Here is a 19,333-nt window from a genome sequence, read left to right as displayed (position 1 = left end):
CAGCGCCACCTGCTGGAGAAGACAGATTTTTGCTGAGATGGTCCTCTCACTTCGCTTCTGCCTTTCTGCTGCAAGTCGGGATCAGATTCCAAACAAACATCACTAAAAAGAGTCCGCATGGGAAATGTTTAATTTAGAACGTTCCGTTTGGAAATGCGTCTCACTAAACCAACCTCATGCAATCAACATATTAAATATTAGAGGGGATCTGATGCCCTCTGAACAGTAGTTATACAAATCATCAATCCATTATCCTCAAATTCAGCTTTGTAATCAGCAAGGTGTTTAAATGCAAAAAGAAGAGCTCCGAAGTCATGACAAAAGCAAGCTGGGGTATAATTTGCATAAAACCTGTTTATTCAATGATGCCTCCACCCCAGCATACATATTTAAATACTTCCTCATGGAGCATTTGTTTGTGGACATTGACAGCTTTGTGTGTTAGAGGTACAGATTTGTTCAAGTTCATAAAACAACTCTACAACTATACATAACTTAGCATAAGATTGACATTTCAAACAAAGTGTGAGTTTCAATGGTTGGAATCCTATTCCAGTTTTTGGAACCTTTTAAAGACGGCTCGTAAGTTTGCATCTAATAGTTCTGCTTTCTGCATCAACCAGAAGGGTTCTGGTACCATAAATATAATTATTGCTTAGCAACTAACTACCATACAACCAATTAAGAAAAACTTTGTATAAAAATGCAGAACACTGAACTACAACCTGCATGCCGTGGAAGCACTGGTCTACCGGTAATACAAAATATACAAAAAGAAATGTGCTGGAAAAAACTAGCATGTTTCATATAGACTGATAAATATATTAAAAGTATTGATGTCGCCAGACATTTAGGTGTACCTCAATCTAAATGTGTGTTTACGTCACTGTAACCTAACCCACTCTCTTCAAAAACTCCCTCCCCACTAAGAACAAACTACCCCCTCCCTTTCAGAAAACAAAAAAAATATGTGATGACACATTCTGTTGCTAAGGCAATTTTTACATTTAAAAAACGATCTATTAAGAAACCAAGGTGTTGTTAGCATTTTCCCTTTTCTTTGAGCTGGATCATGTCTCCATCAATGTTTGAGCCAGGGGTGGGCTGCGATGGAAGCTTTGCTGCGGTCGCCATAGTCGTAGAGCAGCTCCTCGCCCTCATCGACGTCTCGCGATGCCACTAGGATGAGGTGAGGCATCCCGTTGATGTCATGGAGTTTGGTTTGACAGTTGCCGTTCTTACTGTGGTTGATCAGACGGCCCATGCGACCCGTTTCTTTCGTGGCGTCCACACTAGAGGGAGAAGCAGTTGAGAAAAAACCCCCACTGATATTAGGTTAATCTAACAAAAGTTAGTTATGGTTGAAAAGTTATTACATGATGAAACTAAAACAAATACTGCATTAGTGAGCAGCCAACAGTGAGAATGCTGAAATAGTTTTGCGGCTATACCAGAGATGCCACACACATAAAAGAGAGAATGGTTTGACATACCAGTATGTTTTGCAGAGATACTGAAAGTAGTACATGTAGCAGCCGGTGGCAGGGTTAAGAGCGTACTCGGCCTCCCTCGTTTTGGCGTCAGTGATCTGCAGCAGGTCGCCATGGTACTCCACTACATACTGGCCCTTATCAAAACACTGGGTGGCAAACACTCCTCGACCCTTCCCCTCTATATGCTGCACCTGTACCATTTGGGGAATAAATATACAGTGCATTCAGAAAGTATTCAGACCCCTTGACTTTTTCCACATTTTGTTACGTTAGACGTATTCTAAAATGGATTTAATTGTCCCCCCCCCCTAATCTACACACAATATCCCATAATGACAAAGCAAAAACGGGTTTAAAAATTTTGGCAAATTTATAAAAATCACCACATTTACATAGGTATTCATACCCTTTGCGCAGTACTTTGTTGAAGCACCTTCGGCAGAAATTACAGCCAAGAGTCTTCTTGGGTATGACGCTACAAGCTTGGCACACCTGTATTTGGGGAGTTTCTCCCATTCTTCTCTGCAGATCCTCTTAAGCTCTGTCAGGTTGGATGGGGAGTGTCGCTGCACAGCTATTTTCAGATCTCTCCAGAGATGTTTCGATCGGGTTCAAGTCTCAGTTCTGGCTGGGCAACTCAAGGACATTCAGAGACCACTCCTGCATTGTCTTTGCTGTGCTTAGGGTCGTTGTCCTGCTGGAAGGTGAACCTTCGCCCCAGTCTGAGGTCCTGAGCGCTCTGGAGCAGGTTTTCATCAAGGATCTCTTTGTACTTTGTTCCGTTGATCATTCCCTCAATCCTGACTAGTCTCCCAGTACCTGCCACTGAAAAACCTCCCCACAGCATGATGCTGCCACCACGCTTCACCGTAGGGATGGTGCCAGCTTTCCTCCAGATGTGACATTTGGCATTCAGACCAAACAGCTCAATCTTGGTTTCGTCAGACCAGAGAATCTTGTTTCTCATGGTCTGAGAGTTCTTTACCCAAGCAGGCTGTCATGTGACTTTTACTAAGGAGTGGCTTCCGTCTGGCCACTCTACTATAAAGGCCTGATTGGTGGAGTGCTGCAGAGATGGTTGTCCTTCTGGAAGGTTCTCCCATCTCCACAGAGGAACTCTTGAGCTCTGTCAGAGTGCCCATCAAGTTCTTGATCACCTCCCTGACCAAGGCCCTTCTCCCCCAATTGCAGACATTTTCTGGTACCCTTCCCCAGATCTGTGCCTCAACACAATCTTGTCTCGGAGCTCTATGGACAATTCCTTCGACCTCATGGCTTGGCTTTTGCTCTGACATGCACTGTCAACTGTGGGACCTTAGAGACAGGTGTGTGCCTTTCTTAATCATGTCCAATCAATTGAATTTACCACAGGTGGACTGTGGTAAATCAAGTTGTAGAAACATCAAGGATGATCAATGGAAACAGGATGCACTTGAGCTAAATTTAGAGTCTCATAGCAAAGGGTCTGAATACATCTGCAATTTAATACAAAAAAAACTTTTCGCTTTGGCATTATGTGGCATTGTGTGAAGATTGAGGAAAAACAATGATTTAATCAATTTTAGAACAAGGCTGTAACGTAACAAACATTTGGAAAAGATGAAGGGGTCTGAATATTTTCCAAATGCACTGTATTTTCACTCATGGAATACAATATAGTCTATTGAAATAATAAAATGAACTTAGTATCACACGCTATTTTCCTCTGAAAACTGTGAGATGCATTTCATGATATGTCAGTATGAACATAGCAACAAGGTTTTCAAATACAGGGCCTCCCAGTCAGATTGGCTAAGCGCTGTGATCAATGAGTGTACCTCCATTCCTTCCTCGATCCCATTTATGATCAGATCATCGATGTGTTTCTTTTGTTCACACTGTAAGAGAATCCAAGCATAGAGGACATTTAATAAGAAATGTAAAATTTGGCTCCACATATTTGAAGGAACAAGTCCTTATTCACAGTTGCTAATGGCATTATAGCTAATCTCACATGTTATCAACCTTTGTCCTTTCTAAATAAAAAGTTACACTGCAAAGTTACTAGTGCTGAGCGATTAGTGCTTGGAGGTTGGTTCAGTTTCGGTTATAAAAAAAGATCCCCGTTTTTGATTTCCGTTCGATAATATTTTTGAAAACCTTAAATGCATTATGAAATGACATTAAAATGATTTGAGCTTTTTAAATGGAAATTCTAAAGCCAAAAATGATGAACACTGTCAGGTCCACATTGGGTAAGTTACTTCCTCTTTTTCTATTGATATGAAATATTTCAGTCATGTATACGACTTAGTACTTATTTGATGACCATTATTTTTCATTCCTTAAAGTCATCATCTCATCTAAGCTCTGCTCAGGCAATAGCAGTCAGCCAGAGAACCAGTTAACAGTATCTCTGTGCTCCCCATACTGTATTGGGACAATCCCGCCAGTTTTTCACTTAAAATGTATGGCCAAACTAAAACCATTGATTTAAAAAGTTTAACAAAATCATACAACTCTATGCACAAGGACTACTTTTAACAATTTCCACTGAACATTTTACAAAAACACATTTACTAGAAGAACTGTGCAGATGCAAAGTTTACCTAAATTCTGTTACCAATCTCTCCCTCAGTTTAAAACAATTAAATATCTGCTCCAAATTAAGATTCAAAGATGTCTACAGAAATAATGGGGTGTCCGCTATGACATGACGCCTCAACTTTGAAAAACATATATTTTGGTTATTTAACTGCATTAAGTGAAGTGGATTTACACCCGGTAACAGAATTTCATCATAGGTCCCTGATCTGTACTACACAGAAATGCATAATCACCAAACAAGACCAATTTTGGTTGGTCCAGACCAAATCTGAATCAATCATAGACATCTATGTTTCACAAGTTTGGACAACAATGTACAACATAGTAGAGCTCAGTACAGTTCAGTAAATTAGAGTATAGTTCAGTATAATGTACTCAACTCATGTGCACTGTACTCTACTTTTCTGAACACTGAACTACACTACCTGGGCCATATGGACAAAAATCCATAAATTGAAGAAAGAAAAAAAAGTTGATAACTTCCAATAAATATTTTTTCCGGGGAGGTGCTAGAGCTGGGGGATATGGACAAAGGCAGTGATAAAATGTAACCATTTTGCTCGATAACAACAAATACGACAATATATATATATTTTTAAATGGACAGCTACTTTACATTAGTGGCAGGGCCCTAGACAATTACTTCCAGTGCCAAGTAAGACAGATGGTAGCCTACGATAAAAAAAAAAAAATATATATATATATATATATATATATATATACACACATACACACACATATATACATACACACACTGCTCAAAAAAATAAAGGGAACACTAAAATAACACATCCTATATCTGAATGAATTAAATATTCTTATTAAATACTTTTTTCTTTACATAGTTGAATGTGCTGACAAAATCACACACAAATTAACAATGGAAATCAAATTTATCAACCCATGGAGGTCTGGATTTGGAGTCACACTCAAAATTAAAGTTGAAAACCATACTACAGGCTGATCCAACTTTGATGTAATGTCCTTAAAACAAGTCAAAATGAGGCTCAGTAGTGTGTGTGGCCTCCACGTGCCTGTATGACCTCCCTACAACGCCTGGGCATGCTCCTGATGAGGTGGCGGATGGTCTCCTGAGGGATCTCCTCCCAGACCTGGACTAAAGCATCCGCCAACTCCTGGACAGTGTGTGGTGCAACGTGGCGTTGGTGGATGGAGCGAGACATGATGTCCCAGATGTGCTCAATTGGATTCAGGTCTGGGGAACGGGCGGGCCAGTCCATAGCATCAATGCCTTCCTCTTGCAGGAACTGCTGACACACTCCAGCCACATGAGGTCTAGCATTGTCTTGCATTAGGAGGAACCCAGGGCCAACCGCACCAGCATATGGTCTCACAAGGGGTCTGAGGATCTCATCTCGGTACCTAATGGCAGTCAGGCTACCTCTGGCGAGCACATGGAGGGCTGTGCGGCCCCCCCAAAGAAATGCCACCCCACACCATGACTGACCCACCGCCAAACCGGTCATGCTGGAGGATGTTGCAGGCAGCAGAACGTTCTCCACGGCGTCTCCAGACTCTGTCACATGTGCTCAGTGTGAACCTGCTTTCATCTGTGAAGAGCACAGGGCGCCAGTGGCGAATTTGCCAATCTTGGTGTTCTCTGGCAAATGCCAAACGTCCTGCACGGTGTTGGGCTGTAAGCACAACCCCCACCTGTGGACGTCGGACCCTCATACCACCCTCATGGAGTCTGTTTCTGACCGTTTGAGCAGACACATGCACATTTGTGGCCTGCTGGAGGTCATTTTGCAGGGCTCTGGCAGTGCTCCTCCTTGCACAAAGGCGGAGGTAGCGGTCCTGCTGCTGGGTTGTTGCCCTCCTACGGCCTCCTCCACGTCTCCTGATGTACTGGCCTGTCTCCTGGTAGCGCCTCCATGCTCTGGACACTACGCTGACAGACACAGCAAACCTTCTTGCCACAGCTCGCATTGATGTGCCGTCCTGGATGAGCTGCACTACCTGAGCCACTTGTGTGGGTTGTAGACTCCGTCTCATGCTACCACTAGAGTGAAAGCACCGCCAGCATTCAAAAGTGACCAAAACATCAGCCAGGAAGCATAGGAACTGAGAAGTGGTCTGTGGTCACCACCTGCAGAACCACTCCTTTATTGGAGCACTTAGGCTGTCTTGCTAATTGCCTATAAATTTCCACCTTTTGTCTATTCCATTTGCACAACAGCATGTGAAATTTATTGTCAATCAGTGTTGCTTCCTAAGTGGACAGTTTGATTTCACAGAAGTGTGATTGACTTGGAGTTACATTGTGTTGTTTAAGTGTTCCCTTTATTTTTTTGAGCAGTGTATATACACACACACAGGAAATGCATGATTGTATTTTGATGTGTAACCTATCCAAATACAATCAGATTTATTTTGGGCTCTTAAGAGAATTTGTGCATATTGGCATTTAGGCTTATTGCATTTATTTACCACTTGAGGAAGTGGGAACTCAAAACACTTAGCTAGATTGCTAACTCTGAATATGATATTGTTGATAGATAGCCAGTAAATGTAATCTAACGTCGTACAAAAACGGTCCGGTGCTAGGCCACTAGATGTAAGCCTATTAAGTGAAAATGGCACGCTCCACTCGGCTCCGTAGGCACTTCAAAACCATACTACATAGCCGACTCCAGTTGTAAACTGGTGCCATGAACTCAATATTAAGTGGTGAGAAATACGTTATATACACACACTCACAGAAAGCTGTGACTCTCCTCTGTGTAACTAGAACAGTAGTTGCTTTGAAACTGTCTTTGTCGCAATAGTATTTTAAGCAACGGTGCTTCTCAGAACGCATCGCTCCCTCCTCCGTGTGCAGAGGGATTGAGTCAGTAGCCAACAGCAAAACAGGGACAGGCAGACACTTACATAGCAGGAATCAACGTAAGGCATAGGCCATTAATGTTGACCAAATAATGGTTTTTGGACAAATCTACAGGAACGTTGTGTAGCAAAATCACTAACGTAAGCAAAATGCTTCAGTAAGAGGAAGGCAATGTCAGTGTCTGTCATTTCTGGTTTATCGTCCCAGCTCTATATTAGAACTTGTCAGAAATGTCCAGATCAACTAGAACATGTCAGCTAATGTTTTTATTATTATATATATATATATATATTTTATCATTAAGGTTTTTTTAGCCCATAGATAGTTGTAATTTGTCACTCAAATATCACATTAATACACATTAGACATGGAACATTTTACAGAATTGCAGGAAATAAGCTTCAAAACTTGCAAAATTCTCTCCACCAACAAAAAGGGTGTGAATAGTTTGTCATGAACAGTGCTTGAGCCCATATAAATATATATGGCGCGTGCATGGGAGCGTGGGATAATGCAGGAAGCAGGCCCCCCGAGTGAAAAGGTTTGGGAACCCCTGCTCTACTGTACTGGCCAAACTTGTGAAACAGACCTCTACGATTGGTTCAGATTTGGTCCAGCTTTATTGCAAACAAAAAAAGTTCAGCAATTTTGGCAAAGTCACTCACTACCCAAACGCAACTGGTTTCAAGTGGCACCATCTAGTGCAGGGTTTCCCAAATTCGGTCCTGGTCCCCCCCCCAGGTGCACGTTTTGGCTTTTGCCCTAGCACTACACAGCTGAATCAAACAATCAAAGCTTGATGAGTTGGTTATTTAAACCAGCTGTGTAGCGCAAAAACCAAAACGTGCACCCAGGGGGGGCCCCAGGACCGAGTTTGGGAAACCCTGATCTACTGGATGAACTGGGAATCAGACAGGGGATATACACTGGGTAAACCAAACATTAGGAACACCTTCCTAATATTGAGTTGCACCCATTCCACACATGGCCCTCATTTCACACTAGGTCTGTTCATCTTTCAATAATCTGCACAGTACACGGCTTAATCTTTGGTATATAACAGCGTGGAAGTGGTCAATGCTTTAATATTACAAGGTAATAAATGCACTTTGCTCTCACCTTCAACTCTGCTTTGCTTTTCCTGGAGCTTCTCCTTATGGGATAGTAGTCTGTTACTTTGCGGTTTTGGGAATTCCTGCTCTCTGCTCTGTTAAGGAAATGTATGAACTAGCATTAAAAAACACCACCATTTTTTTTACATATACGGGCACATATGAACCATGTTCTTATCAAAGTGAACAAACAAGCAAAGTGTCCAACAGAAACAGACATTGCAGCCCTTTGTGGTACATCAATTATATCTGTCCCCGACCTACAGTGGTCTGTTCTTTAGAAGTTATGACATTTTAAAAACCTGTATTTTATATATGTCGGCTACTGAGCTTGTTTGATGCTTTAAGCACACAGATTACATAATGAAGACAAACAAATGACTCAAGAGGGATCCAGAAACCAAGACCGCTTAACCAGGAGGAGAAACATTTAAATAAAAAAATCCTGACCCTCTTCCTCCCCGCTGCTGCTGGCCTTGGCAGATTCGGCTGTTACGCTCCTGAATTTGCCGGTAGGTAATAGGCTACACCAGGGGTCGGCAACCTTTTCCATTTGGAGTGCCAATTTATCTTACTATTTCTACCAATCTGCGTGCCAGTTATGATTTTCATATGCACATTTGTGGAACAATTTCATTTATAATAAAGTCATATTTCAAAATCAAAATTCTAAAAGTAACTTGTATTGCCATTTTTGTAAAAACAACCTACATAAAGCCAACAAATAAAAACCATTGCATCCTGTAGGTAGAAAATAACATTATCAAAATAAATATCCTATATATCGCATTGGCTACACTAGGCCTGTCTGCAAGGAACTTTAAAACATTGTATTAACTAAACTCAGCAAAAAAAGAAAAACAGACCTTTTTCAGGACCCTGTCTTTCAAAGAGATTTGGATTTACGTCACAGATCTTCAATGTAAAGGGTTTAAACACTGTTTCCCCATGCTTGTTCAATGAACATGCACCTGTGGAGCCATCGTTAAGACACTAACAGCTTACAGACTGTAGGCATTTAAGGTCACAGTTACGAAAACTTAGGACACTAAAGAGGCCTTTCTACAGACTCTGAAAAACACCAAAAGAAAGATGCCCAGGCTCCCTGCTCATCTGCGTGAACGTGCCTTAGGCATGCTGCAAGGAGGCATGAGGACTGCAGATGTGGCCAGGGCAATAAATGTCAATGTCCGTACTGCGAGACGCCTAAGACAGCGCTACAGGGAGACAGGACGGACAGCTGATCGTACTCGCAGTGGCAGACCACGTGTAACAACACCTGGACAGGATCAGTAGATATGAACATCATACCTGCGGGACAGGTACAGTATGGCAACAACAACTGCACGAGTTACACCAGGAACGCACAATCCCTCCACCAGTGCTCAGACTGTCCGCAATAGGCTGAGAGAGGCTGGACAGAGCTTGTAGGCCTGTTGTAAGGCAGGTCCTCAGCAGACATCACCGGCAACAACGTCGCCTAATGGCACAAACCCGCTGTCGCTGGACCAGACAGGACTGGCAAAAAGTGCTCTTCACTGACGAGCTGCGATTTTGTCTCACCGGGGGTGATGGTCGGATTTACGTTTATCGTCGAAGGAATGAGCGTTACACCGAGGCCTGTACTCTGGAGCGGGATTGATTTGGAGGTGGAGGGTCCGTCATGGTCTGGGGCGGAGTGTCACAGCATCATCGGACTGAGCTTGTTGTCATTGCAGGCAATCTCAACGCTGTGCTTTACAGGGAAGACATCCTCCTCCCTCATGTGGTTCCCTTCCTGCAGGCTCATCCTGACATGACCCTCCAGCATGACAATGCCACCAGCCATACTGCTCGTTCTGTGCGTGATTTCCTGCAAGACAGGAATGTCAGTGTTCTGTCATTGCCAGCGAAGAGCCCGGATCTCAATCCCATTGAGCACGTCTGGGACCTGTTGGATCGGAGGGTGAGGGCTAGGGCCATTCCCCCCAGAAATGTCCGGGAACTTGCAGGTGCCTTGGTGGAAGAGTGGGGTAACATCTCACAGCAAGAACGGGCAAATCTGGTGCAGTCCATGAGGAGGATATGCACTGCAGTACTTAATGCAGCTGGTGGCCACACCCAATACTGATTGTTACTTTTGATTTTGACCCGCCCTTTGTTCATGTCTGTGGAACTTGTTCAGTTTATGTCTCAGTTGTTGAATCTTATGTTCATACAAATATTTACATGTTAAGTTTGCTGAAAATAAACACAGTTGACAGTGACAGGACGTTTCTTTTTTTGCTGAGTATATTAACTTGGGTGCGTTCTGAAGCTCGTGTTAGCAAACCTGCAACATTGTATAAAATATTCTGGGCCCTAAAGTTTCCCGCGCCAGTGAACTCCAGACAGACATACCTGTAGACTATTTGCGCAAGGGATGAGAAATAAATCAGGTAAGCCTATTTTTATGAAAATTTTTCCCTTTTCACACCGAGACGTTACCGAGACGTTTTATTTTTTAAAGGCTACGTTGAGGAAGTCATTTTCAATGATTGTAAAAAATAAAAAAAATTAAAACACTTTTTACTTGCTGTTTGAGGTGAAGGTAAAATGACTTTGATAAGCTCCACATTGGTGGTGAGTTAAGAATCATAAATACTAATCAGATCCCCAAATGGGCACATTTATAGGCCTACATTTACGCGCAGGCCAGGCAGCCTAGGCCTACTGCTATGCATAATCTGGTGCGCGTCCTTACTCAACATTTACCGGAGTGCTACAAATAAAATACATTGAATGAATTGAGAACTCGTAAATGGAATGAAATAAACCAAAACTTGTTCCTCATAAGTGTAGCTAGCTAGGTTGTGCGTTCCACAAACTCCGACAATGAGAACGGTAAGACTAATCATAATATATTGAATGCATTAACATAACCAAACATTGTATTTGACAAATTATGGGAAGTAACAGAAAATGTACTACTGGTGTGCCATCCCCGCTGCATCCACGATGGATAAGTCCACTGATAAAGGTGTGAATCAGACTGGTGTCTCGTGTGCCATAAACATATATTTCAGTGCATTCGGAAAGTATTCAGACCCCTTGACTATTTCCACATTTTGTTACATTATAGCCTTATTCTAAAAATAAAAAAATGTATTTTTAACAAACATCCTCAGTGATCTACACAATAATGACAAAGCAAAAACAGGTTTTTAGAAATGTTTACATAAGTATTCAGACTCTTTGCTATGAGACTCGAAATGGAGCTCAAGTGCATCCTGTTTCCATTGATCGTCCTTGAGATGTTTCTACAACTTGAATGGAGGCCACCTGTGGTAAATATAATTGATTGGACATGATTTGGAAAAGGCACACATCTGTCTATATAAGATCCCACAGTAGACAGTGCATGTCAGAGCAAAAAACAAGCCATGAGGTCAAAAGAATTGTCCGTATAGCTCAGAGACAGAATTGTATTGAGGCACAGATCTGGGGAAGGGTACCAAAACATTTCTGCAGCATTGAGGTCCCCAAGAACAGTTTGGCTACCCAGCCAAACTGAGCAATACGGAGAGAAGGGTCTTGGTTAGGGAGGTGACCAAGAACCCGATGGTCACTGACAGAGCTCCAGAGTTCCTCTGTGGAGATGGGAGAACCTTCCAGAAGGATAACAACCTACAATCTCTGCAGCACTCCACCAATCAGGCCTTTACGGTAGAGTGCCCAGACGGAAGCCACTCCTCAGTAAAAATGCACATGACAGCCCGCTTGGAGTTTGCCAAAAGGCACCTAAACACTCTCAGACACTGAGAAACAAGATTCTCTGGTCTGATGAAACAAAGATTGAACTCTTTGGCCTGAATGCCAAGCGTCACGTATGGAGGAAACCTGACACCATCCCTAAAGTGAAGCATGGTGGTGGCAGAATCATGCTGTGGGGATGTTTTTCAAAGATGAATGGAGCAAAGATCAGAGAGATCCTTCATGGAAACCTGCTCCAGAGCGCTCAGGACCACAGACTGGTGCGAAGATTCACCTTCCAACAGGACAATGACCCTAAGCACACAGCTAAGACAATGCAGGAGTGTCTTCGGGAGTGTCTTCGGGACAAGTCTCTGAATGTCCTTGAGATGGCCCGGACTTGAGCCGGATCGAACATCTTGAGCCGGATCGAACATCTTTGGAGAGACCTGAAAATAGCTGTACAGCAACACTCCCCATCCAACCTGACAGAGGTTGAGAGGATCTGCAGAGAGGAATGAGAGAAACTCCAAATACAGGTGTGGCAAGGTTGTAGCGTCATACCCAAGAAGTCGAGGCTGTAATCACTGCCAAAGGTGCTTCAACAAAGTACTGAGTAAAGGGGAGAAACAATTTAATACATTTTAGAATAAGGCTGTAACCTAACAAAATGTGACCGCTTTACAAAACAAAACAAAAATCTTAGGTTGTTGGTCGACCATTGACCAAACAGGGTCAGCTCTAATTATTAAATAAATTAAATACACGTATGTGGACACCAATCTTGACAAACCATTTCTGTATGGAACTGGCTTTGTGCACAGGGGCATTGTCATGCTGAAACAGGTAAGGGCCTTCCCCAAAGTTGGAAGCACAGACTCGCCTAGAATGTCATTGTATGCTGTAGTGTTTAGTTTTCCCTTCGCTGGAACTAAGGGGCCTAGCCCGACCATGAAAAACAGATGATTTGTATGCGCTACGCCCTTCAGCACTTGCCGGTCCTGCTCTGTGAGCTTGTGTGGCCTACCACTTTGTGACTGAGCAGGTGTTGCTCCTAGACATTTCCACTTCACAATAGTAGAACAGTTGACCGGGGCAGCTCTAGTGGGGCAGACATTTTACAAACTGACTTGTTGGAAAGGTGGCATCCTATGACAGTGCCACATTGAACGTCACTGAGCTCTTCAGTAAAGCATTCTACTACCAAGGTTTGTCTATGGAGATTGCATGGCTGTGTGCTCAATTTTATACACCCGTCAGCAACGGGTGTGGCTGAAAGAGCCGAATCCACTAATCTGAAGGAGTGTCCACATACTTGTGTGTGTGAGAGATTCCTAAAACCAAATCAAAACTGTGTAGAACTGATAATGGACCTACATTCATACAGTGACTATCCAGCTCGCTAGTAAATCACAGAAATTAAAGCTAGACAGTCAGGGAGCATAGAATGTATTTTTTTTTTTTTAAACGATGGATAGAGGACAATTCTTTGCACATTTTGACAGTGAGGAAATATAATATATCTTCCGAGCAGCCCTCCAGACCTCGTTGAAGACGAGGGGGAAAATGCCCCTGGGGGAAAATGCGTTTGACACCCCTGTTTTAGACAGTAAGGCCTCTAGTCCATCGGTATCTGAATGCTACCCTGTTTCTCCTTCAGTAAATCTCCAACTGTTGCCAACAGTGCCATATATTCATGGCTGCCAAGGGAAGCCAGGCATCCCCCCCAAAAAGATTAAATAAAATATTTTGTGTTTCATATTTTCCTTCAATTCACAAGAGGCTGAATGCATCTCACCAGAGAAAGCATCCGAGCGAGCGAAACAGCACCCCTCTGTTTAGGCCATCTGATGCTTTCTGGTCAAAAAGAGTGACATTGTTGCCGCCAGTAGCGTTGAATGCAAAGAAAGCCCGCGAGCACTTGACATCCCTTGATAAAACAAAATGTAAAAGTATAAAATAATAGCCAATCAGTGCTGAACTAAACTGAGCGAGCTCAACTTTGAATAGTCCTGGCGCACCCAAAAAAATAAATTAAAAAAAAAAAGTATCAAGGGAAGCCACTTTGGATTTGGCGTCACTCCTATCAAATCACATTGAGAGCATACGTCACTTACAGAAACAACTTGCGTTAATGCATCTCGTTGTGTTGTCCTCCGGTGGCTAACTAGCAAAAATTGTCCCTTTCCTAAATTAGCCATGGATGGAGATAGGGATTTGGACTTGTGGCTCTACTTGACTCTACAATACTGGCCAATGATTATAATGGCGATTCTGATCAAACCATCAACTTATACCTTGTGCCCCTGGCTAGGGCTGTTGCGGTGACCGTATTACTGCCACACCAGAGGTCACGAGTCATGAAGGCAGTCAAATCCCACATAACTGTTTAGTCACAGTAGGCTTCTCCAAGCTCTGATAGCAAGTTTGTAGGCTACTAATGGCCAACTGTCTGGTACTGAGCACTCCATTGTCTCGCTAATCACTCTGACAATGCAAATGTATTTAAAAATCTAATCAAACACTTCATGAGAGCCCATGAGCTCATGTTGCGCAACATTTCTATATACTATGCAATTGCGGGAGAAAACTGAGTGATGGCCACTAATAAAAAGACGAGGATCCCATCAGCTTTCTATAGGCTAGGTCTACTATATTTATTTTTCAACTTCACTAATATTAAGCACATTGCTTATATTTACAACAGGAGTATAGCCTACCTGGCTGGCATGAAAATAAAACACGGGGAAAAGCATCCTCCATTCGCTATTTAAGTGCATAGATTACATGTATTCTTTCCCACTGCCCTTGTTTCGATACAGGTGCATGATAATGGTCCACTTTAAATCAAAACAATGTCACACATATTATTTAGTATATGTAAAGACAAGATTAAATCAAGAATAGTCTGATGGGTGACAATATTATCCTATCACTTGTAAACTATATATTATCACTTGTGAATAATACCCAGCATAAGAAACAATGCCTTTTTTGAATCATAGACACACACCTCAGGTAGCCTAGCCCATAGGCCTATATGTTTTAGTAAGGTTTGTATCACAACTTAAGTGGACAAATAACTTCTTAAAATGAAGTACATTAATCTGCTTTACAAGGGGTGTAGAGCGCATTAGTTTCAAGTTTGGGGAAGATAATATTCACCATAAAAATACACCTTTATAATAAAAGCATTACATGCATTTGCGGTCACTTTTGTTAATGGTGTATTCCGCTAATGGAACATTTGCGCTTATAGCATACTACCATGTGCGCATTGCTGGGCTTATAATGTGAAGAAATAGCCTAATAGTTTATCAACATTTTAAGGTAAACGTTCTGATCTGTTGCGACAGCCACATTGCATTAAAAAGAAGAAGTGTTTTTTGATGCTAGTGGTTGTATTAATGTGGGACCTATAGCATCCCACAACTGTCCCAGACTATGTTTGGAATATTTATTTCTCACACAGAATAGGTCGACTTTTGTACTATGGGGGATAGTAGATTGACATAGGCTAGTGCTTTTGCTGTTCGTTAAGCCTACTCATCTTGTTGGCTGACTAAAAGTAAATGTGGACAGTTCTTCCAATATCTTCAATATGCACCTCGGAATTGGATAAGGACGCACGTAGTTGCGTCCCCGACGTGTCTGACTTGTAGCCTGTGAGAAAGACCCGATCACGTGACGGAGAGCCCTGTGAGTAAGAGGCGCTTCGGATTGCGCTGTACACTCAGGGAGAAGGGCACAACGCAGCACCCCGGGCCGCAAAAGCATGGATTTTTTTAGGGTGCATTATGCCGCCGTGAAATTCATTATCAAGTGCTTGTCAAATTGTGAATGAGAGACTGATGGTGTGTACAGCCTGCGCAAAAAGCAAAGCAGAGCTCAAGCCTTTCAAGAGACTTTTTTCAAATCATCATTAGAGTCTCATCATGCAGCCTTACAATGTATTAAAAATCAAAACATACAGCCCAACTTTTGTAAAACAACTCAAGTTACATTAATAACTCAAAATTAACCATATACGAGTAACTATTTATTTGTTAACTGCTCACAGAATAGCCGCAGAACTCCCTCAAATCGTTTGGAGAAAATATTTATATTTTATTCAGCTTTGTTTATTTCATATTAGAAAATAATGCCACGGAATTTTATGCAAATCTTGTCTGCTAAATGAACTAGTGTAGCCCACAGCCATATGGCATAGCCAGATCAGGACAACTCAAGAGCATGCTATTATTTTCTTCTGAAATAGACTACATTTTCTTCATATCATGCTTCTTTGGACCCGTCTAAAATAAATAATGTTTATTGTGATGTGTAGAATATATTACATGGATTTATTAGACTTTTAAAATGGCTTGTAGACTATGTGTGAAAGCCAGGAGATGCTAATGTTGTGTTTATGTTAATTACCTGTCAATTACCGTGAGAACGACAGTTATTTGCTTGACAATCACCGGCTGATGAAATTGTGACCGCCACAGCCCTACCCCTGGCCTGAGAGGATAGAAGTTCAATATGTAGCTAGATGTAGAAGGCTAATGTTAACTAGCTAATGTTGCCCATGAAAGGAAGCTAGGCTAGCGAGCAAGCATTTTAGCCAGGTTACCTACGACAACAAAAAATTAAATTGTGTAATTGTATGACAAAGTGATAGACCGTTTCATCAACATGAACGAGGAGGATGGCATTGGCGTGAGTCAACACGTTTTTTCTATTTGCACAAGAAATCAGAAGCATGGACAGCCACATCATATAAAATTTTATGTTGATTAGACTAAATTGTTTTTGCTATCTTTTAGGCGTCACTGTATTGAACTAAGCATAGGTGATTTGATGTTGAAATGGTGCTGGAATAGTGGAGGCAGCTCCTGTTTTCTTTGCGACTTGCGGTAACTCTCCTTGGCTCTAAGTCAATAGCTGTTCAGTGGTCCGATAATGTCAGAAACATTAACTTGCTTGACCATGTAAACTGTTTGTTACATGCAATATGCTTTGTGCACTTCACCAGACAGAGGTTGCTCTCTGGTTTTGTGATGAAACAAAAGGGGAAAAAATTGGTGTCATATGAAGCTTTACCGCTTACTCTATAATGAGTAGTATTTTGATTTAAATAACAATTCGCACAAAAAGCCACCACTACCTCAAGTTCAGTTCACTCCTAATATGTGCACATGGGAGATGCACAAACTCTGCAGTTCACCAATCCCAATTATAATACACCCTTTTAACATAATTATTCACATGCTCCAGTTTAGTGCATGCATTTGACAGTCCCAAGCTATTGTGACAAGTGTTTTTTAGCTATGAAAACACCCGACAAAATGTGATTTTATGTGACATCCAGTGAGAGCTTACATTCTTAGTGCTGACTTCTTCCCTTTGGCCTTGCGTCGGATGTCCCTCTGGTTGGCGAGGTGAGCAACGGTGTTGTTGGCGAGTAGGGTGTGGGTGGTGTTGTTACTGGGGGCAGGAGGGGAGGAGACATCAGCTGGGGAACGGAGGCAGGAGACTGGGGAGAAGTGGAGAAGCTGCTGGGAGGACTGGTGCTGGTTCTCATCTGTCCTGCAGGGCCACTGGCTGTGGCTCTCTTCCATGTCTGCCAGCTTCAGGACGCATGCCGCCTCAGAGTTCAGTCTCCTGGCTGCTGGGTGGGGCAAGCAAAGAGGAAGTCAGATGAGGATATAACAGCGTTCATGTCAATGGCTTCATCTCGTTCATATTGCTTTTGTACATTTCATGTAAAATGGGCTATCAAAAACTGAGGAAACAAGACGAAGAAGTAACTTTAGACTATTGAGATGCCACAGACTAAACCCACAACTCCTCCTTAGATGTGATGAGAATGTTATTTTTGAATGGGAGGTGAAGTGATGGACCATGATGAAGCCAACCTCATCATGCAGCCATGTTTTAGGTTTCATGTAAACACACATTTCACTCAGTATTCACTAAGCCATATAATGTCTATACACATTGATCTAGGCCAGGAATGGGCAACTGGCGGCATGCAATGCCTAATCATGGTCAAATTACCACCCACAGGGCCCCATTGATTTTGTTAGTCACTCTCACTCAGATATCATATTAAAAACTGCAAACATTTCTCTCCACACGATGGCAAAATGTGTAGACTTGCAGGAAAGAGGCAAATAGAAAGAACAGGACATGCACTGCTGTAGTTCAATGAATAGGCTACTATACACTACATACCATCCCCTTGCCTCTGTGTTTCATTCTGTATAGAGCAGCATCCAGCGTACTTTCCCTCCTGAATGAGTTTGATGGTCATCTCATCATGGACAGGTGATTTGGACTTGCTGTGGCCCAGGAGAGTGATGGAGTGGCTGTTTAGTACCATGTCCTGTCAAAGGAAGAGGTGGAAACCATCAATCATTTGTTGTTGCTGTGTGTGTGGAGACATCAACAACGTAAATAACATAACATTGAAATTCATTTTCCACAAGGAAATGTCGAGGACATTCGACCATAACAACTGTTGAGTAATGTCTGGCAGTCACCTGACCTGGTCTTATGAAAAAGAGGAGACCTGTGTCAATACACTAGCAGTGACGCCAGCCAGCAACATAATTTGGCTAACTATGACTAAACACACCCGCACAACATACGGGCCTCCTAGTTGTTAGCTCAATCGCTTCACTCATCACATTATTTGTGATAAACATGTTGTTTTCGAGAACATGCAAACGTGGCTGTATATTTTAGTTACAAATGCCTCGCCCACTAAAATCGACTAACTTTTTATTTCGACCGTTCGCTTATTCAACCGATAGGAGTAGCTAGCTGGAGTAGGGAGAATAACGAATAGTTAGCTAGCTAACCATGCTAGCTAACATCATGCAACAATGTTGGACATTGATCAAGTAACGTTAAACAAATACCTAACTAGCATAGAAATAACAGTCCACTCCCCTCTATTGTCCTAAATTAATGTAACCAATTTTTTTGTAAAATAACAAAGTACACATTTGACGAATTGTTACAGCCAACTTACCCCGTTCATTTCTGGATTGTTTTGTTTTTTGTATTTATGCGAAAAAGGCTTCGGGTCCACTCTTCTGTTGCAATAAAACAATATCCAGAAGCCGTGTCTCCCCGTATATTCCCCAGCGTCATACAACAGTCATCCCACCTCTCCTCTGCCTTCGTACACTCTCCTTCGTCTCCACAAAGGTCACTTTTGTATGTTTTCCTTTGAAATTCTTCAGCCCATGCAGTTTCCACAGTTCCTCCCCTCCGCCATGTTTTAATGTAACTCATTCAAGGGAGGGAGCCATGTAACATTTAAAGGGACGGTAGTTCTAAAGGAAAGCCAGCAGGCGGCGCTGTCTAACATTGTTTTGGGGAGTTAATTAATCAACATGAATCATTATCATCATCCTCATTAAAGAATTACCTTGTGAAAATAAGTATTTTACAGAATCTGAGTAAACAACAAATTGAAAAACAGTCTAAACTCTCTCTCTGTACTTTGGTATTGGTGTGTCATGTTTTGTTTGTGGCTGTTTTATATTTTGTCAACAAACTTTTCACACTGCCTTTCTATTTAGACCTCA

At 42.1% G+C, this 19,333-nt stretch overlaps 1 protein-coding gene across 3 annotated transcripts; it reads right to left on the bottom strand.

The window, feature by feature from the left end:
- Nucleotides 1-334: 334 nt before the first annotated feature.
- Nucleotides 335-19,035, bottom strand: LOC139543704 (N-lysine methyltransferase KMT5A-A-like). 3 transcript variants are annotated; one of them, XM_071350046.1, is made up of 7 exons: nt 18,772-19,035; nt 17,970-18,120; nt 17,115-17,403; nt 8,047-8,134; nt 3,311-3,370; nt 1,494-1,684; nt 335-1,292 (listed from the first exon to the last, which is right to left on the bottom strand). In XM_071350046.1, the coding sequence occupies exons 1-7, from the start codon at nt 18,778-18,780 to the stop codon at nt 1,082-1,084; spliced, it is 999 nt and encodes a 332-aa protein (XP_071206147.1). In that variant the 5' UTR covers nt 18,781-19,035; the 3' UTR covers nt 335-1,081. The 3 variants fall into 3 exon arrangements, with proteins under 3 accessions (XP_071206147.1, XP_071206148.1, XP_071206149.1); XM_071350047.1 differs by having other exon boundaries at nt 17,115-17,400; XM_071350048.1 differs by lacking the exon at nt 3,311-3,370.
- Between the last annotated feature and the right edge of the window lie 298 nt (nt 19,036-19,333).

The sequence above is a fragment of the Salvelinus alpinus genome, chromosome 18 (genome assembly GCF_045679555.1).
Source record: "Salvelinus alpinus chromosome 18, SLU_Salpinus.1, whole genome shotgun sequence".
Taxonomy (NCBI): Eukaryota; Metazoa; Chordata; class Actinopteri; order Salmoniformes; family Salmonidae; genus Salvelinus; species Salvelinus alpinus.
The sequence above is the reverse complement of the archived record's forward strand: the minus strand, read 5'-3'. Positions and strand labels throughout refer to the sequence as shown.